Source organism: Gymnoscopelus braueri, assembly GCF_963280865.1.
Source record: "Gymnoscopelus braueri genome assembly, chromosome: 12".
Taxonomy (NCBI): Eukaryota; Metazoa; Chordata; class Actinopteri; order Myctophiformes; family Myctophidae; genus Gymnoscopelus; species Gymnoscopelus braueri.
The window spans coordinates 8,462,515-8,484,627 of NC_137614.1; the positions used below are offsets into that span (position 1 = coordinate 8,462,515).

The 22,113-nt window shown below is 43.4% G+C and overlaps 1 protein-coding gene across 1 annotated transcript in view; it reads right to left on the bottom strand.

The window, feature by feature from the left end:
- LOC308097025 (A-type voltage-gated potassium channel KCND3-like) overlaps positions 1-22,113 on the bottom strand; it is a gene marked incomplete at both ends in the record, with an annotated part of 270,707 nt that overhangs the window by 48,136 nt on the left and 200,458 nt on the right. Inside the window, one exon of the mRNA XM_080444585.1 lies at positions 12,806-12,974. Within this exon, the coding sequence (XP_080300711.1) occupies positions 12,806-12,974 (169 nt within the window). The remainder of the gene's footprint in view (positions 1-12,805; positions 12,975-22,113) is intronic.

The following is a 22,113-nucleotide window of genomic DNA, read 5'->3' on the forward strand; positions in this document are numbered from 1 at the left end:
CATTAAACCAGCAAAACAAATCCCCACAACACCACTGTTTGGGACCATGCCAGCACTACCACCACTTGACTTTGAAGGACAGCACACCCTTGTGTTCTATAGGCAATGCCTAGGCAATGGCTCTTTCTTGGCCGTCAGGGAATTAGAGGAGCAAGTTTTCAGCCATGGTGGCATCACACTGCGTAAAGGACTGACAGGCTTTTATCTTTAGCAATGCATCATGCTGTAAGCCCCCGAGGATACAGTAAAAGCACAACCCACAGAATGAAAGTAGCTATGCATTTATGTTTATGCAACCGTTACGTTTCTCCCTCTCTCTCAATCACGCATGTGCACGCACGCGCATAATTGTACTTCGACTCCGCTCCATCGCAAAGGCAAATATTGTACTCTCCTCTATAATTATATGAAAACGTTAGTTACTAGTTACTTTGTAGATTCTGATAATTATTACAAAACCAGTCAGACCTAAATACATACTTTGGCAATTTGAAAATAGTAGATCTACAAGCTCACAACGCATTGCAAAGCGACACTTTGTGAGATTGTAGATCTGCTATTTTCAAAAGATTTTTTATACATTTTCAAAACTTTGGGACATTCTGCATAATGAGTACTTTTACTTTTGCCACTTTAAATAAATTTTGATGTCAATACTTTTGTACTTTTACTTAAGTAGGCTACATTTTTGAATACCGAACTTGTACTTGTAACAGACTATTTCTACAATAAGGTATTGATACTTTAACTTAAGTAAAACATTTGAGTACTTCTTCCATCACTGATTATGACTTGTTTAAGACTCAAAACAAAAACATTTTGGTATTGGGACTTGTTATTCTTGACTAAGGACTTGTCTGTCTGGAGTTGGGACTTGACTTGGGACTTAAGAGCAAAGACTTCACATTCCAGTATTTGTGCCTAAACAATGACTTGGTCCCACTTCTGCGGCAGAGTCCTGCATGGGTCCAATTTTGAGAACCCGCGCCCGCCCCGCCCGTCAATACTCAGATCCGTAGACCGACCCGTCACCCGTGATTATTTCAAAATACGAACCAGACCCGCCCCGCCCGTCAAATAAACGACCCGTTGTCCGCCGTTTACCCGTGATGCAGAGTAAAATGTAAATCCTATTGAAAAGTGTGTTGAAAAAGATAGCAGCCTTCAACAACAGCGCTACCTTCAGTGGTCAGGTTCGTACAGAAATCAAGTGAAGACGGAGGAGCGAGCTTAAGCCACGCGCGCGAACGCGCATCTACGCAGCACACATGTGTCGTTGTTTACGTCGACAGATAGTTTTCATTTGAAGGTTTAACAGGATGTTCAATGTGTTTTTGTGAGTTAAGATAACTGACCAGCGTACTCCATGCAGTTGTGCTGTGTTAAGTTACACAAGTGACGTTGTTTGGGCGGAAACAGTGCTTTCTGATTTTCACAATAAAATGATACCCGCCCGCGTTTAGTTCAGTACCGCCCGTCCCCGTACCCGTGATCTTATCAAAGTAAAATGTTCACCCGTCAAACGCGGGTACCCGTCGGGTATCCGCGGATACCCGGCCCGTTGCAGGACTCTGTTCTACGGTACAGCTGATGGTAATATTCATTGTGGTAACATTACTGTGTGCCAGCATGGACAGCTGTCAGCTCCTGTACAGCTAGTTAACTAGCTACAGTTGATGCCAGCACACTAAAACAAAACACCTAAATGAAAGCCTCTCCCGCAATTAGATTCAGATTCAGATTCACTTTTATTGTCACTTAGATGCACAGGTACATACATGTGAAAAACTTATGCTCGGAAGCTCCAATAATAAAACAATAAAACATGATAAAACAACCTAAAACGCTCATAAGCAATAAATAAACAAACACAGGCAAATCAGTTTAAGGAAAGTGCATAGTGCAGAGTACAGTTATTGCACATTTCATTTTCCACTGTCATTTAACAGCCTGATGGCCTGTGGGAAGAAACTGTTCCTCAGCCTGCTGGTACGTGCTGAGAGGATCTTGTATCCCTTTACCCTTCTTGATTTGAGTGGGGAAAATAGTATTTTATGGGGGTGGGTGGGGTCTTTAATGATCCTCAGTGATTTATTTAGGCAGCGCTGGGTGTAGAGGTCCTCCATACTGGGCAGCTCACACCCGGTGATTTTCTCTGCAGTGCGAACAACCCTCCTCAGCGCCTTTCGGTTTCTGTCCGTGCAACTGCCGTACCAGGATGTAAAGCTGCTTGTTAGGAGGCTCTCAATTGTGCCTCTGTAGAAGTCCCTGATGGTGTTGGGTCTCAGGCCGAATTGCTTCAGGCGCCTGAGCCCGTACAGGCGCTGTTGGGCCTTTTTTACGACTGCGGTAACATGGCAGTCCCAGGTCAGGTCCTTCTCAATATTCACTCCCAGATACTTAAAGGTGTCCACCCTCTCCACCGCTGAGCCATTGATGTGAACTGGTTGGAGCTCATCCTTCTTCTTTCTGTAGTCCACCACAATCTCCTTTGTTTTCTTAACATTTAGAGAGAGGTGATTGTCCATGCACCACTGCTCCAAGGTGGCCACCTCCTCCCTGTAGGCCGACTCGTCGCCGCCGGAAATCAGACCCACCACTGCTGTGTCGTCAGCAAACTTCACGACATGGTTTGATGTCTGTGTCGCTACGCAGTCATAGGTGTACAGGGAGTATAGGAGAGGGCTGAGGACACAGCCCTGTGGTGCCCCTATACTGAGACTCAGTGTGGAGGAGGTCCGACCAGCCACTCTCACCGACTGGGGGCGGTCCGTCAGGAAGTCCAGTATCCAGTCGCACAGTGATGTATTCAGGCCCAGGTCCCGGAGCTTGCCATCTAGCCTGGAGGGCACTATGGTGTTAAATGCGGAGCTGTAGTCCACAAACAGCATCCTCACGTAGGTGCCCCTGCCCTCTAGGTGGGAGAGGGCCGTGTGGAGGACGTGGGCGATGGCATCTTCTGTGCTCCTGTTGGTTCGATATGCGAACTGCAAGGGGTCGAGGGTGGGGGGAAGCATGGGGCATATGAGTCCTTTAACCAGGCTCTCAAAGCACTTACTAACTATGGGAGTAAGGGCTATGGGGCGCCAGTCATTTAGGCTGGTCACCTTCTGCTGCTTGGGAATGGGAATGATGATGCTGGTTTTAAAGCAGGTGGGGACAGAGCTGAGGGAGAGGGACTGGTTGAAAATGTCAGTGAATACCTCCGCCAACTGGTAAGCACAAGCCTTCAGGACACGTCCCGGGATGCCATCTGGACCAGCCGCCTTCCGCGGGTTGATCCGCTTGAAAGAGCGGTAGACATCAGCCCTGTTGATGGAGAGTGGGCAGTCCTGGTCAGCATCGGAGGTGGAGTGGGGGCGTGGAGATATTCCAGAAGGAGGGGTCTGCTCCCCCCTCCCCATACCAGTAGGGGGGGGTTGCGGAGGTGGGTGCTCACCAGTAGGGTTCGGGGAGGAAGAGGAGCCAACTGTGCCAGAGGGTCTAGCAGAGGGGTCAAACCTGGCAGAGAAGGTGTTGAAGTCATCTGGAAAGGTGGGTGTTGTGTATTGGGTTTGCTGTGTGCTCCCCCTGTAGTCGGTTATGGCTTGAAGCCCCTGCCATAGGTGCCTCGGGTTGTTGGTGATAAGTTTTGACTCCATGCGTTGACTATAATCCTTCTTTGCCTGTTTGATGGCCGCTCTGAGTGAATAGCGTGAGTTGATATATTCCTCCACTGAGCCTGATTTATAGGCTACAGATCGTGTGTGGAGAGCTGCACGTATTTCACTATTTATCCATGGCTTCTGGTTCGGCATGATCTTTATATTCCTGACTGGAACAACAGCCTCTGTACACTCCCTGATGTAGGTGGTTACATTGTTAGTGTAGTCATCAATATTCCCAGTTACCTTGAACGCCTCCCAGTCGGTTCGATCAAAACAGTCCTGTTTTGATCGAACCGAATAATTAACATTATTAACGTCAGCTGTGTTTTCCAATCAACATATGTCTGCCTGGAAAAGTGTCTCTCATGCAGGCAACTCCTTTAGTGGTTCTCAAAGTGGGTTTCGGGGACCCCCCAGGGGTCCTTGAGGGAGTTCCAGAGGGTCCCCACTAGCCAAATGATTAGTTAGGAACCAAATGGACCCTTACAGGTCTGTAACTCTGAGATTGTACAAATGTGACCAAATGGACCCGTTCGGGTCCATTTGGTCACATTTGTACAATCTCAGAGTTATGGGCGTCTGCGGCCTAACCAAACTGGTGGTCCTTGAAATTAAACAGTTATATAATCCCTGCTATAGACCATATTCACACGGCGGCCATATTGGAATTTAACATTGAAAGTGCCGCCACCCGGGGTGGCAACTTTCATTGACTTCATAGAAACATGGCCGCCGTGTGAATATGGTCTATTGGGGGACAGTGATGTTTTTGGTATTGAACACCGTTTCGGACACTGCGTTGGACTCAAGGGGCTAGCATCCGGCTTGTAAATTGAGGCTATATAGGAAGTGTGACAGTTCAATATGAATGGCCTGTAGTCTCGCTGGTTGCAGAGGCAATTAGGCTCTATTCAAGCGGATGTTTTTTTTGGCCGAACTTTACACTTGATTGTATTACCTTAATAAACATTGTCATAAATACTATATGCTTCCAGTTTTGGTAAATTATGGTCTGTTGGTAAAGTAGGGTATGTTTCTAGGGTTTTTACTGGTTCTACCGAGCGAAGACCCGCCCTCGCTGCGGTTTCAGCCAATAGCATTCATTTCAGGGCCGCATTTCGGACTGGTTATCAACCGGATTATAGAAAGATGGCGGATTTGACAACCAAAAGTTGGACTGCACTGCAACTGCACTGCGGTTCCGTTGACATCACATGCAGGGAAGGTACTGTAGGACATACAGCCCCCAAGGTCGGGTCACCACTGACAGGCAAGTACTGTACAGCTGCAGCAGACACGTGCGTGCGGAAGAAATGCACACACGTTCACTCACGCACACTTAAACGCATATCACTCCTTCCAGCCAACACCTCATCTGGGTGAGAGCTATTTCAGGAAGGAACGCAACATTAGGACACACACCGCCTCAGGCTCTCCCCGTCTTTGCAACACCCACCACCCCCTGCCCCCTGCCCCCTTTCTCTCTCTCTCTCTCTCTCTCTCTCTCTCTCTCTCTCTCTCTCTCTCTCTCTCTCTCTCTCTCTCTCTCTCTCTCTCTCTCTCTCTCTCTCTCTCTCTCTCTCTCTCTCTCTCTCTCTCTCTCTCTCTCTCTCTCTCTCTCTCTCTCTCTCTCCCCCCTTCCCTCTGGCATTTGTCATAAGTCCTCACCTGCTCCATTCTTTTATGTATCAATCTGTTTTTATTTTCTGTCATGGTGACATCACTCTGTGTGTGTGTGGTGTGTGTGTGTGTGTGTGTGTGTGTGTGTGTGTGTGTGTGTGTGTGTGTGTGTGTCGTTTATTATGATGAGCAGACAAGGTTACGGTTAGTTAAGACTGGGCGGCGGTCAGACCATGGTCAAACGGCCAGTACTTTACACTACACCCTGAGCTCACTGGGAGATGGATGGTGGTAATCAGCGAGGGACACGGATGGAGAGAGAGAGAGAGAGAGAGAGAGAGAGAGAGAGAGAGAGAGAGAGAGAGAGAGAGAGAGAGAGAGAGAGAGAGAGAGAGAGAGAGAGAGAGAGACAGAATTAATCTAAATCGATGCAAAAGTTTGAAATAATCATGATATTGATTTGAAGTCGTATGGCCCAGACCTAGTACTTCAGACTCTTCCGTTTGAAACTCTATACATGCTCCCACTGGCTCACATTATGGAAAACAACACAATACGTTACCATAGTAATGCAGACGACAGACACACATTTACATAACCGTATCACCAGGGGACCATGGTCCAGTACAAGTCTGAATACATGCACTGAATAAATCAATGCTTGGACGTGCAAAAATTATCTTCAGTTAAACAAAGACAACACTTACTGTAAAGTACGGTAATTGTTTTTTGGAGCCAAGGAAGAACGATTAAAAGTCAGAGCTCAGCTTCAAACCGTAATGTTAAAAACCACAAGCCAAGCGAGAAATATTGGTGCAGTCGTGGACTGAACTTCAACAGCCACATTAACCCATTCGATCCGGGAACGCATCTGTGTCATTTTAGATTTTAGCTATAACCATTATTTTATACTTTGGCTATTCAAAAATAGCAGATCTACAAGCTCATAGCGCGGCAAGTGCCGCGCTATGAGCTTGTAGATCTGCTATTTTTTTTTTTATCGTGAAAATTTGCGCAAATCTTTGAATAAATATATTTTTAAAGGAACATTTGTAACTCAAATCTTTGCTTCTGGGGGTGTTTTTGGGGGTCCTTGACATGCAAAAGTTTGAGAACCACTGATATAGAAACATATATTTTTTAAACTGTTAGGATTTACACCCCCATCTCAAAATATGTTGTTCCAGGGACCTCCAGAAGCAAAGATTTGAGTTACAAATGTTTGCTTAAAAATATATATATTCAAAGATTTGCACACATTTTTCACGATTACACGATAGCTCATATACAAGCTCATTATGCATGAGCCTACATTATCTGCTATTTTTGAATGGCCAAAGACATCTAAAATGACAGAGATGCGTTCCGCGGATTGAATGGGTGAAGACAATTACAAAGTCAGCCTACTGTACTATATCGCCTTAAGAATACAGTTCATGATGGATTCGTCTTCAGTAGACTTGACTACCGTAACAGTGTCTTTACAGGTTCCCCAAAAAATATCCATGAGACAGCTGCATTGATTCAGAACACTGCTGCTTGACTCCTTAATATTAATAGCAAGAAAGTGGATTCATATCACTCCATTTCACAGATCGTTACACGTCTGCTCCCTCCCTGTCAAATGTACTATACTGCTGCTTCTTTATAAAGAATTGAGTGGTTGAGAGCCTAAATACAGTTTTGATCTTGTGCTGTGTATGCCATGAACCTTTGAGTCTTTCTTAGATCATCTGAGACAGGTCTGCTTGTGAACCCACAGTCAGAACTAAACGTGGAGAGGCAGCGTTCATTTTTATGCACCACACCATATCGGGAACAAAATGCAGGTCTGCTGCAACTCTCAGTTCTTTTAAATCAAAGCCGAAGACCTATCTGTTTGACCTTTCTGTCTGCCTTTTTCTTTTTCTTTTTTAATTTCTTCTGCAATGTAGTTTTATTCTCATCTTTCTGTTTCATTTGAACTTCCTCTTATCCTTAATTGTATTCAAATGTCCTTTGATAATGTGTTGGAATGCCCTGTGACTTAACCCATTAAGACCGGGAACGCATCTGTGTCATTTTAAGATTTCTTTGGCTATTAAAAAATAGCAGATCTACAAGCTCATGGCGTGGCACCGAGTGCCGCGCTATGAGCTTGTAGATCTGCAGTTTTTTTTATCGTGAACATTTTGTGCAATTCTTTGAACACATAATATTTTTAAAATAACATTTGTAAAATATTTTGTTCCCGTGACCCCCAGAAGCTACAATGCCTACAACTACAAATGTTGCCTTAAAATATATATGATCATATGAGCTTGTAGATCTGCTATTTTTTTTAATAGCCAAAGAAATCTAAAAATGACCCAGATGCGTTCCCGGTCTTAATGGCTTAATGTCATAATGCTTAATGTTTTGTGTAAAGCACTTTGAATAGCCTTGTTGTCGTGATGCGCGGTACAGATAAACGCGCCTGGCAAGTGTATCACGCCGCAGTGGGATCAGATTGTGGTTTGCTGGGTGGTTAATGTCCTTAACAATCCATTTAGCCTTGGCCATGCACCGCCAACACTAAGCTTTATTATTGTAATTTAGAACAAACATTAGGGGAAATTCTCCTTCTACTGCTCTGCCACCAAAAAGTGGAATGCCCTGACAGACATCCATTAAAGGATGTGAATCACTGGTCACAAACACTGTTCAGGGGTCTGCCATGACAATAGCCACACCAAGGGCCACGTGTGGCCCCATGGTGCCACAGACCCCCACACGTGTGTTGCTCCAATCCGCACCAAACATGGCACAAACACTGTTCAGGGGACTGGCATGAGAACAGCCACACAAAAAAAACTAACTAAATTGCACACTTATGGGGCACTACAGCAGTGTTACAGCAGTGTTTAACACTTCAAAACGCCATAACTCGGTGACCATTGCTCTGATCAGTGTAATATGGGAATAGATTTGAAGGCCTGCCAATCTTGTTCTTGCAAAAGGGCTGAAGTAGTTCATTAATACTGCATTGTGGGTCCTGGGGAGACACCAGAGTGTCTTTTGGGTCTTGTGCTGGAATAGTATGGGAAACGCTGCTGTTGGCTATCTCATCGTCGTTAACGATCAGGTGCATCACCGTCGTGTCGTCAGCACCCTCAAAAGCATACATGGCCAACTGGCGGCCCGGGGGCCACATGCGGCCCCCATCTGCCCGCAGGTTACTATCGGAATTACTGCTATATAATTGATTTCAGCTGTTACAATTGCAAACATGACCCGCTTTAATTACTTCAGTCTATAGTAGTAGCTTAATGACTAGTATTAAAATTCTATTGTCTTTTTTATGTCCAATTTAACCCTTCCATTGTGTTAGGGTCTTTTTTGACCCGTTTTCAAGTTTGAATAGGTAAAAAGTACCCTTTACATTTCTTTATTGGAACGAGGCTTCATGATATCCTCAGAAATAGCCATTTTAACGCAACAAAATTATTTATCATCATTTTAATTAATTCTGATGGTCTCAAAAAAAAAAGACACTTGTGGTATTAGGGTCCGAAATGACCCGGCAAAGAAGTGTGGCTCAATTCCCCCCCCAAATTGTCAATATTCAATTACATGTTTGAGAGTGAGAGAGACTTGTCCTCAATTAGCATTTGCTATCAGGAGTAAAATAAAGTTTGAGTTTATAAAAAATTAATTACTTTTTATCTTCTATGGTATACGGGTCATTTCGGACCCTAACACCACTAGTGTCACTATTTTTAATAATTTTAACATTTTGTAAAGTAAAAAAAGTTTTATTTTTTATTTTTTTGGAAGTGTGTTCTAATTATTATTCTTAATTATTATATTATAGCTAGATAACATCATTATCCATTGCCTTCATTATAGGAAATTTAATGAGTGAATTCTAACATTTTTATAATAGAAAACGAGATATATTGAAAGATGAAACCCTAGCCCTAACACAACATAATATTTTAAAAAGTGTTTACATGGATATGAATGCATTACAAGTCAGCTATGAGGTGGGAGGAAAAAAATAATGAAAATACTTATGTTTTGAGTATTTTGGGCTGATTTAAATCACGGGTCAAAAATGACCCACTAACACCACAAGTGGATGCAGTTTTCTAACACAATGCAAGGGTTAAGTTAAAAAAGTTAACATAAGTATAACTAAATGCATTTGAAATTAAATACAAATGTAATTCCAATTAAAAAATAAACAAAAAATCTGGATTCCAATTAAAAATTAGCAAAAGATACAAGCTCAAGACGCGTCACAGTTTTGAGCTTGTAGATCGGCTATTTTTGCTACTTCTGTGTGACATAGAGTGGCCTGACAGTATATGCAATGTGGCCCTCTGAAGTGAGTGTGGAAATACAGTGGCTCTCTCCATCATCAAAGTTGCATCACCCCTGCTCAAAAGGCTACTGTGTTGTGAGTCAGTGGATCAAACATGGTGCTGACCATTCTCTCACCAACTGACGATGGCCGACAGAACGTCCAGTCTCCCATCTGCACATGGTTGGGTGCAGACAGAACGTCCAGTCTCCATCTGCACATGGTTGGGTGCAGACAGAACGTCCAGTCTCCATCTGCACATGGTTGGGTGCAGACAGAACGTCCAGTCTCCATCTGCACATGGTTGGGTGCAGACAGAACGTCCAGTCTCCATCTGCACATGGTTGGGTGCAGACAGAACGTCCAGTCTCCATCTGCACATGGTTGGGTGCAGACAGAACGTCCAGTCTCCATCTGCACATGGTTGGGTGCAGACAGAACGTCCAGTCTCCCATCTGCACCAGGTTGGGTGCAGGCCCAGATCCCTGAGAGATTGTGTTGAACGCCAGCATCGTCTGTAGATCAATATTATTAGCCTGGCCAATATCCGTAATTGGCAATTATGCAGCCAATGTGTCTCTGTTTTTTAACCACTTTCAATTTGGCATCCCAATTTTGGGTATGTCTGGCAGAAACCTCTGATCTCCATGTTCTATCTTTTTGTGTTGAAAAAAAATGAACGCCCTACTTGACCATACTACAGCGTCACACAAAAGCATCAAAAGTAGCAGATCCACAAGCTCGAAACGTGGCGCGAAGCGACGCGTTTCGAGCTTGTAGATCTGCTACTTTTGCTGCTTTTAAAATTTGAATCCTGAAAAGTAACCGTTTTGGACATATGAGGTTTTCACCCGACAGAGACGATAGGCAACATTTTTTAACACCTTTACCGCCGGGCCCGTAGTTCTACGGGCCGTTAAATCCAACGGTTAAGCGCCGAGCCCGTAGTCCTACGGGCTGCGGTCTTTTCGCGCATGCGCGGTCCGGGTGCACTTTCGGATTTTTTTTGATCCACTTCCGTTTCCGGTTTGATGACAGGAAATAGAATTATTTGGGATCCGGTTTCGACGATCACGCCCGCTCCCATTCTACAGACGAAACTGAAACTCAATTCTCTTCCTGTAGTTTTTTCTCCTCGCATTTCACTGTTTAACGTAATCCGCTCTAACTACAGTCATGGAAGTCCGTTTGACATGCGGTCTTCACTGGGAGATACAGGGAGATCTCGCGGACGTAAACAGACCGTTCACGGCTCAATCTTAAGGATTTTAACAAGATCTATGGCGACATGAAAAAAACAAAAAAACAACAAAAACACCTTGGCAGGTGAGTACATTATTATGAGATTAACCTCTGGCGGTGGATGTGTTAAAAGTAAAAAAAAAAAAAAAAAACTTTTCTTTCAATATCAGTCAAAACATTGGTAAATAGTGGACTAGGACTGACCAAAATCTTCTGGTATTGGGTGGACTGCAATCTGTATGCAAATCTCCATGGATTCGTTGTGGCAGGCAACATGGAAGAAATGAAGTCCCTCACCAAACCTCTCAAAGCACTTTTACTGACAATTCTTTCTTGAGAGAAAACGTGTTAGATCCTTGCTTCAGAGAGTTCCCCCCAAGGCAAGCTGTGTGACATGAATGTGAGAGAGGCTCTGAAACATCATCATTGACTCATCATCATGCTAGCTGACTGGCTGGGCCCCACAGCACAGCGGGGGAGCTGAGCCTCTGCTATGCTTTGCACACTATTAGATTAGATACTTAATTAAGCGTTAAGTAATACTAAAGAGAGTTGAGAGACAGAGAGAGTGCCTGGTTTAAGCGGACAACCGCTTGTCATGCTCACAGACGTCCGCGCGCACACACACACACACACGCGCGCACACGCACACGCGCACACACACACACACACACACACACACACGTCCACATAAGAGATACAAGACAAGGACACAAATATTTACAAGGTGCTGTACAACATGTACAGTCAGTAAATCTTGGACAAATACCCACACATCCTTCAGGGGTATAAAGTAACAGCGTCTTCGCCATATTTGGCGGCTACCGATAGTAGAAGAGATTGCACAGAATTTTGCAAGACGTTCAGCTGCTTTTTTTGGCATCCCAAGTTATTGGAAGCCTCTTACAACCAACCTTTATGTACATGTCCTATACTACCTATAGGCTGCCAAAGATAAACACAGGTAGATTGCACCTATATAGCCTGGCTCTGTGATGGTATGGAGGAGCGGCTGGTATTTATTGACTTCATAAAAGCTTCCTCTAAGCTAGACTCAAAGGTTTAGGCCACTTCAATAACGGAAACTGATCTGGAGCCGTCATTGACAACAACATCATCTGGTGTATTAGCACACACGCACACACGCACGTGCACACGCACACGCACACACACACACACACACACACACACACACACACACACACACACACACTCTGAATATGCTTTAGTGCGTACATAAGTGTTTGATTTGTAGTTTTTGAAACATTGTGCCAATAAAGGTTTCATAGATCACAGACAATTATTTTAGAACATTTTGCTACGATTGAGTTGACACTAAATGGTAAAAGGTTGACACTAACATGCATATACTTAACACACCTGATCGCACGCACACGCACACGCACACGCACACACACACACACACACACACACACACACACACACACACACACACACCCGTTAGCGCTGAGAGACAGTTTGTGGCATGTAGTTTCGGCGGGTTTAGAGGTTAAATGAGACACTCCACTGTAATGGAGAATGATGACTGCTGCTGCAGCTGATGCTTTCTGGTTCTGAATGAGCTTTCTGTTTTTTCCTCCTCAGGGGGAAACTACTATCCAATGCAATTGTGCGAGAGCAAACCGCAGTGTCACATTTGATACACAGGGACAAAATAATGTGTCACATTTCTAGAGATTGCGGGGCTTGACCTGGTGTGTGTGCAAGAGAGAGAGAGAGAGAGAGAGAGAGAGAGAGAGAGAGAGAGAGAGAGAGAGAGAGAGAGAGAGAGAGAGAGAGAGATAGAGAGAGAGAGATCATTCCATAATATACACACACAGCACTCTTGGTCCTAAGGGAACCTGAACCTGATGGCTGCCCCCAGTCAAGTCCTCCCCTCTGGGCACCCTTCTGGGCTGAAGGTCTTGGAGGGGGGGGGGCCCGGTGGAGGTAACATAAAACTGTTATTCACCTGCATCTTCTGCGCCCGCCGCTTGTCCTGTCTCTGGTTCTGGTGATAGATGCGACTGAAGTTGGACACGATGACGGGGACGGGCAGGGCGATTACCAGCACCCCGCTCAGGGAGCAGATCGAACCGAAGATCTTCCCCGCGATGGTCTTCGGTACCATGTCTCCGTACCTGCATGGTTGAGAAGGGGACAGAGAAGACAAGGGACACTTTTCAGTTCAAGGATCCCCCCGTTTAAGTATGCATGCACTAGTTCACGGACCTCCATTTACTCTGTGTACCAAAATGGAACCAAACACACACTCTCAGAGTTACATACATGTTAAGGGTCCATTTGGTTCCTAACTATCTGTGTCTAACTATCAATAATGTAGCTTGGGACCCCCTGGAACCCCCCTCAATGACCGCTGTGTGGCTCTACAGCAGCTCAGTGTGAATGAAACCTCACCATTCACACACAGCAGACTGAACACCAGTCACAAAGACACAGTCATGCAGTAGTCCATTCACCAAAACAATTACTTATTTTCTATCAATTACACACCCCATGAAGCCTTGAATTCATGGAGAACAATAAAAACATGCAGTCGGTCTCGCTGAAACTCAGAAGGTAGGCTAGCTGGCATTACCGCAGGTAGGCTCACATCCTTATAATTAATAATCAGTCGGATTATCCATATATGTAGATATATTATATCCCTTCTTTCAGCACCACAGAGGCGGATATCTCTCTCTCCCCCTCTCTCGCTCCATGTGTTCTCTGACAGAGCGTGTTTGAGCACTGTTTATATAACATTATCGTTCTTCAGTGTGGACACTAACTTAATTAATGTTATAGTGCTCAGTTTGAAGGCTCAAAATATTATGTAAACAAGGTAAATTGGCCTGCCCTTAAAGGTGCAACTAAATTAACAGGAGTGTGATGCTGAATTCACACCAGCAGTGGTATTCCACTCCCACATTCATAATAACAATAATTATTAATAATTAGACTGATTTCATCCCACGGGAGGAAATTGAGTTTTCAGCTTCTCAAGTGAGCGCAGGCGGGGGAGCAGTTAGGGGTTAAGTGTCTTGCTCACCTCGACACGTTGTTGAGGTTGTCAGTTATGTTATGATATTGGGTACTTGGTTAGATGTTTTCATATCAAAACACGTTGTCTTATATGTAGATAGCAACAGTAATGCTTATAAAACAGAAAACAAGTTTCAGTGTCACGTACTTGTGTATGCGACACTGGCATATTTCTAGCAGTGGAGTGATTAGATCCCGCCAATATCGCGGCGAAGTTGACGAACCGTACTAGCCGGGGGCCAATGTGGCGTCTAAATCAGTGGTTCTCAAACTTTTTCATCTCAAGGACCCCCAAAATGATATGTATTTGGCCACGGACCCGCATCTCAAAATAGTTTGTTCCAGGGACCCCCAGAGGCAAAGATTTGAGTTACAAATGTTCGCTTTTAAACATATATATTCAAAGATTTTCACACATTTTCAAGATTCTTAAAAAATAGCAGATCTACAAGCTCAGCGCGGCACCGAGTGCCACGCTATGAGCTTGTATATCTGCTATTTTTGAATAGCCAAAGTATACTATATGGATAAAGGGGTTAACATATTTTGCTGGGGACCCCCTGGTAACCCCCGAAGGACCCTTGGGGGTCTCCGGACCCCACTTTGAGAACCAATGGTCTATGTACATTATGTCTATGGAGGCTCCCGCCATGCCTCTGTAGTGTAATTTAATGACAGCAAATACTATTAACCTTTAAAGAAAGGAGGAATAAGAAATGCCAGGGCCATTTCCAAAAAGTCATTCAGTCCATTCAATCTGAAATATTTGCAAGTCAAAAGCAATATCATCTGAGGCTCATCTGAAGACAGACATTATTAGATCCTGGGCTGGAGGGAACCTGCATCTTCAGAATGAAGCATGAGGGAGTAATTGAAAAGAGAGAGTAAGGAGAAGAAATTCAAAAGTTAACAAGCATGAGTCCCACAGGAAAAAAAGCAAACGGTTGTGTCTAATGGGCCTCATTTTGTATTCATGGGTAAAAAGTGCAGCTAATTTGTTCTTGTTTTGCTGCTGAACAAGAAGTTCTGCTGAACTGCGGCCAAGACAGATTCCTAATAGACTGGATGAAATAGGCTTTAAATAGATGAACTGAGGCAAGTTTCAGCATATCACGCAGCAGCAATATAATACATATCGACGCTGTCGGGCGGAAACATTCTACGTCCAAAACCTTTCCTTTTTTATTACTATTTAAACGAAAATAATGAAAAATAGGGAAAATAGCCGATCTACAAGCTCACATCGCGGCATGTTGTGAGCTTGTAGATCGGCTATCTTCACTACTTTTCTTCAATACTTGTATGATGAAGTTGGGCATAATTTACAAAACTATATCAAAAGTTGAAATATAGAGAGCAACGATATGAAGAGGCATATTCATATAAAATGATAAAACAATATAATATCTCATAGTGAATTGTATTCACATGTAAGTAAATGGCAACATTTACATTAACTTGCATTGTTCTTGTATACGGTAAGAGTAGTTATAATGAAAGGATTATTTTTTGCTCTAGAGTAAAGACAAAATGTTACTTATAGTCCTACTTGTTTATGTCAAACAAACATAGCCAGTCACATGTGTACTGTCAACTAATGGTAAGACCAAGAGCAAATGTTTATGGCTCAAATTGGATACTTTAGACCCCTCTCCATCACGTGCATTTACAATAATTTAGTGAGTCGTAACTAATCATGTGTATTCATCAAATACATTTCAGTATGCAAAAGGCTAATGCTGTGTTCACACTGGCAGATACAGGCTAGCACTCATGTCCAATGGAAGCCAGTGACATGAAGATACAAAGCTACACCCAACGTTTGTAGCTGCTACAAAATCTACAAAGCCACAACCCAAGTTGGGCTGGCTTCAACTGCAGCTACAAAGCTACAGTACACAACGACCAAGTGTTGATTAACCATTTCCACTCATCTTCTCTCTTCACACAATTCCTACTGGTAACGGGGGAGATTCATTATTTCCGTCCCCCTGTTCTGTGTTCTTTTTAACCCCAGGCTTTATATTTTTCTCCCTCGTCTGACGCACGCTTGACGTCAACGAGCGTGTTGATCAACACTTCAACAGCGACTCAGCATCAGATATGCGACGTCGCTTTGTATCTTTGGAAGCTGCCAGCAGTGGTGTAAAGTAACTAAGTATATTTACACCACCATATGTACTGTACTTAAGTACAATTTTGAGGTATTTGTACTTTACTTGAGTATTTCCAATTTCCAATACTTTTACTTCTACTCCACTACATCTCAGAGGCAAATGATGTACTTTTACTCCACTACAATCACTTGAAAACTTGAGTTACTAGTTACTTTGTAGATTTTGATTATAAACATACATTAACCACTTCAGCGGCCCTATACATTTCAGCCATTTGAAAACAGCCGATCTACAAGCTCACAATGCATCGCGATGCGACGCATTGTGAGCTTGTAGATCTGCTATTTTCAAAAGATGTGTATACATTTGAAAACTGGGTAATGGGACATTCTGCATAATGAGTACTTTTACTTTTGGTACTTTTAAGTACATTTTGATGCCAATACTTTTGTACTTTTACTCAAGTACAATTTGAATTCTGGTCTTTTACTTGTAACAGAGTATTTCTATACTGCAGTATTGATACTTTTACTTAAGTCAAACATTTGAGTACTTCTTCCACCACTGGCTGTCAGTGTGAACGTGGCAATTACAAACCATCATACGTAACAGAATCACAGACAGCATGGCTACAGCAAACACCATAATGTTGAACAACACGCTTATTTGCAAATCTTCTTCATTTCCCCCCCCCATGTCCAACATGTGGATTTCAACAACCAACCCCTCACATGTAGACAACACGTGACGGTCACACCGACTTACGCACAATACCAAGCAGACAAACAGGATAACGACACACGGATACAAAGACATCTGGGAACACATCCTGTGCTGCAGATGTGATGCAGCTTATTTGTGACTTGTTGCGAGACAGAGAGATGGAGCACCGAGGCCGTGAGCAAAGAGAGAGAGATAGAGAGAGTTTCAAAGGACCATAAAGAATTCTGTCTTTCCTCAATCTCCCCCCCCCCACACACACGCCTCTCTGATATGAGGCATTATTGGTGTGTCTGGAACACTGGATGTGGAGAGATGTGGTGAATAAAGTACATCACAGGAGGGACCAAAAAGAGGAGAGATGAAGCTCCTTTAAAGGACCCTCTATCTCGAGTGGATTCACCAACAAAAAAAGTGACCGTGAATGACCAATTTAGATTTAGCTGTGTATTCTAGCAATTGCATACCTCCCCAAGCACTTACATGCACACATGCAAATACACACAAAAGCACACACGCACATACACACACACACTATAACAATGTATTCATGTCCACCTAAAAGAGAGCACAAATATAAAAAGTACAGTTAAGGTTACATTCACAAAATCAATATGTCTTCATGATTCAATAAGCATATCAGTCAGTACTCTATGGATATATGTAGCAGCGTCTCTGCCATATGTGGCGGCTGCCAATTATGGCAGAGACGCCACAGTACTTTGCCAGCCTTTTTGTGCATCCCAAGTTGTTGAAACCCTCTAACAACCAGTCTGTGGGCGCGCGCGCGCGCACACACACAAACACACACACACACACACACACACACACACACACACACACACACACACACACACACACACACACACACACACACACACACACACACACACACACACACACACACACACACACACACACACACACACATACACACACCTTTCAAAGACAGAATGGGAGCAAGTCACAGCAAGTGTCAAGAACCACAAGTTAATAGTTTTTCTCTCCAATATAAATTCTATTCTGACAACAAAGCTGCAGTACAAAGATCAGCTGAACGGGACACTGAACAGGTGCAACATCAAGCCCAATGACCTGGAGTCAGCTGCAGCAAATGGGCCACACTGGCGCTCCTTATGCCACACACCTTGAGGAGAAACACACCCAACGCTCCTTATGCCACACACCTTGAGGAGAAACACACCCAACGCTCCTTATGCCACACACCTTGAGGAGAAACACACCCAACGCTCCTTATGCCACACACCTTGAGGAGAAACACACCCAGCGCTCCTTATGCCACACACCTTGAGGAGAAACACACCCAGCACTCCTTATGCCACACACCTTGAGGAGAAACACACCCAGCGCTCCTTATGCCACACACCTTGAGGAGAAACACACCCAACGCTCCTTATGCCACACACCTTGAGGAGAAACACACCCAACGCTCCTTATGCCACACACCTTGAGGAGAAACACACCCAACGCTCCTTATGCCACACACCTTGAGGAGAAACACACCCAACGCTCCTTATGCCACACACCTTGAGGAGAAACACACCCAACGCTCCTTATGCCACACACCTTGCAGGAGAAACACACCCAACGCTCCTTATGCCACACACCTTGCAGGAGAAACGCTCCTTATGCCACACACCTTGAGGAGAAACACACCCAACGCTCCTTATGCCACACACCTTGAGGAGAAACACACCCAACGACGGACGGTTCCGTGCCAGCGAACACACTATCGTGCTGATGCTGATCCAGAGCCATCTCAACCATCTGATCCAAGGCCTCACATGTCCCAAATGTGGCAAGATCATAGAACAAGGGGTCCGGGACCCCTGAGGGGTCTTCAGTGTTACTACAGGGGGTCCGCCAAATATTTGTGTGATGGGAAACATAAGCCTAAAATAGCAGATTTACAAGCTCACAACGCCTCTCACCGCGAGGCGTTGAGCTTGTGGATCGGCTATTTTCTGAGAGTTTGTTGTGGAGGGAAAAAGAGCAGACCATGAGCAGACAGAGCCAAAGGTCAACTTGACTAAATATTGAGGGTTGCAGTGTGGTTCCATTCGGGAACCGGATGGAAAACTAATGCTATTGGGTGGAAGGGCAGCATTCACTCAGTAGAACACTGAACCAGTAGAAGCCCCAGAGAAGCATATCCTACTCAATCATCAATTTTACAACTAATAGGACCATAATTTATGCATGTCATGATAATTGAAAGAACACTTTAAACGCCACTGAAAGCATAGAGTATTTATGACAATGTTAACTAAAGTAAAATATTGGCACCGTCGTGGATATGTTAGGGAGTGACAAGCCAATTGATCACGGCCCAAGCAAGCTGCATCATCTTTTGTTAGCAACAATGTTCTGCCAAACAATCCTGACTATGAAAACACAAAGCCAAACTTCTCCATGTAATCCACTGGGAGTCATACCAATGTGCACAGTAAAATGTTAATACAGTCTCTAGTGTCAATTTATCCTCCTTAACTCATTAAGGCCGGGAACGCATCTGTGTGTCATTTTTTTATTTCTTTGGGCTATTCAAAAATAGCAGATATACAAGCTCATAGCGCGGCACTACAAGCTTGTAGATCTGCTATTTTTAGAGAAATCGAGAAAAGTTGTGCAAATCTTTGAAGATATATATTTGTAACTCAAATCTTTGCTTCTGGGGGATTCTACAAATGTCTTTTAAACAACTGTTTTTTACTTTTAAAACTTTTTTTTTAACAACATAAAAATTATGTTGCTATATCAGTGGTCCTCAACCTTTTTTCATGTCAAGGACCACCCAAAATTATATGTATTTGGCCGCGGACCCCATCTCAAAATATGTTGTTCCAGGGACCCCAGCAGAAGCAAAGATTTGAGTTACAAATTTTCGCAATGATATATTATTCAAAGATTTGCACAAATGTTCACAGTTTTTCTAAAATAGCAGATCTACAAGCTCATAGTGCGGCACTCGGTGCCTCGCTATGAGCTTGTGTATCTGCTATTTTTGAATTGCCAAAGAAATCAAAAAATGACACAGATGCGTTCCCGGTCTTAATAGGTTAAAAAAAACTGAACAACCAGGTGCTCGCATGAGATATAAAAACTTAACAATAGTTAAAAAGTGTCAATGGTGCTCACGGATCAAACAGGATCAAACAGGATCAAACGTGCAGAAAAACAACAGACCGTCCGGGCACTCCGGAGTAAAAAGGAGGAACAGCCTTTATTAATTAAAAGGCAACTGCCAACATGTTTCGACCTCGGAAGGTCTGCATCATCTTTGTTAGGTCTGCCAAGGCAAGTCTGACTATGAAAACACAAAGCCTAACTTCTCTGTGTAATCCCCTGGGAGCCATGCCAATGTGTTTAAAGTCTGTGTGTGTGTTTAAGTGTTCATTTATCCTTTTGTAACCCTGAAGTACACCAAGTACATTTGCTCACGTACTGTCCTTAAGTAAAACGTTGAGGTATTTTTACTTTCTTCAGCATTTACAATTTTCAATCCTTTATGCTTCTACCCCACTACATCTCAGAGAAAAATATCGTACTTCTACTCCACTACAATTATATGAAAAGTTTAGTTACTAGTTACTTTGTAGATTTGGATTATTATTACAAAACACACTAGCCACTTCAGCCCTATATATATTTCAGTCATTTGAAAATAGCTGATCTACAAGCTCACAATGCGCCGATCGCGACGCATTGTGAGCTTGAAGATCAGCTATTTTCAGCACATTCTACACAATGAGTACTTTTACTTTTGGTACTTGAAGTGTATTTTATCTCGGGTACATTTTGAATACAGGACTTCTACTTGTAACAGAGTATTTCTACATTGCAGGTATTGATACTTTTACTTAAGTAAAACATGTGAGTACTTCTTCCATCACTGGAGGACTGCACAGTGTGTGGGTAGTCTGGCCTGGGGACTGATCTATTGATTACCATGCGTCTCTCATCACTGTAAGCCACAGCGGCTGGCAGATGGAGAGAGACAGAATAGCTTTTCACATCCAGACTGATAGAATAGGACAGCTTTCTGGCAACTGTCCTGCTGACATATACATTACTGTATGCGTGTAGGCTTTTATAGAGCCACTACAGATCTGATTAATGTACTGGGCTCTGCTGTATGACACACAGGTAGAACGTCATGAGTAAAGAATACACATCGAAACACAAACACATAGTCAGTCTCTCTCTATCTCTCTCTCCGTCTCTCTCTGTCTCACACACGCACGCACACGCACACACACACACACACACACACACACACACACACACACACACACACACACACACACACACACACACGCACGCACCATGTCCACTTGTACAGTTTCCAACAAGTAGTCATCATAACTCCTATCACAGACGATGGAAAGAACATCACATATTAATCCATTAAGACCGGGAACGCATCCGTGTCATTTTAATATTTATTTGGCTATTCAAAAATAGCAGATCTACAAGCTCATATAGTGCGGCTATGAGCTTGTAGATCTGCATTTATTTATTTTTAAACATGGAAAATGTGTGCAAATCTTTGAATATATATATAGAATGTTTTAAAGCGAACATTTTTAACTCCGAACTGTGCTTCTGGGGGTCCCTGGAACATCATATTTTGATATGGCGGTCCGTGGCCAAATACATATCATTTTGGGGGTCCTTGAAATGGAAAAGTTGGAGCACCACTGATATAGAGCACCGAAGTCTGACGTAATTTACACATCCTACCTGGGTCGCGGTTTTTCCCACCCGTTCTGAATTCCCATAGACGTGTTTAATATCGTGTCAAATAAGAACTGTGTTCCAAAAATAAACAAATGATCCCGGCGTTTTGACTCTTATGGATATGAACCATCAACTGACGGTGAGAAAATGCTAATGTTACTTCCGACGAATTAGTTACATTTTCGCCAGAAACAGGCTGTATCAAATATAAGTGACTGACTATCATAAACGATACAAAGCCACATCCCTGACCATATCGCCGAGACAGTTTGTTTATTTTTGGACCACAATTCTTATATGAGATGATTCTAAGATGACCCAATGTTATTCTCCATAGCTAAATGACTTTACGAACCAGGGGATGGACGAGTGACGTCAGGACTTCTGTACTCTATAGTAACATACTGTTAGGATTTAGAAAACATTTTTAGATATGTATTTGGCCACGGACCCCCATCTCAAAATGTTTTGAGATGGGGAAGCAAAGACCCCCGGCTGTCATGGGGGAGGCAATATAGCGACCAGGATTACTACATGTTTTGAGAGACACGGGGAGAAAATACAAACTCTACTGTGGAGTTTGCAAAAAAAATCTAGATTTTGTAAAAAATATCAGATCTACAAGCTCGTAGCGCGG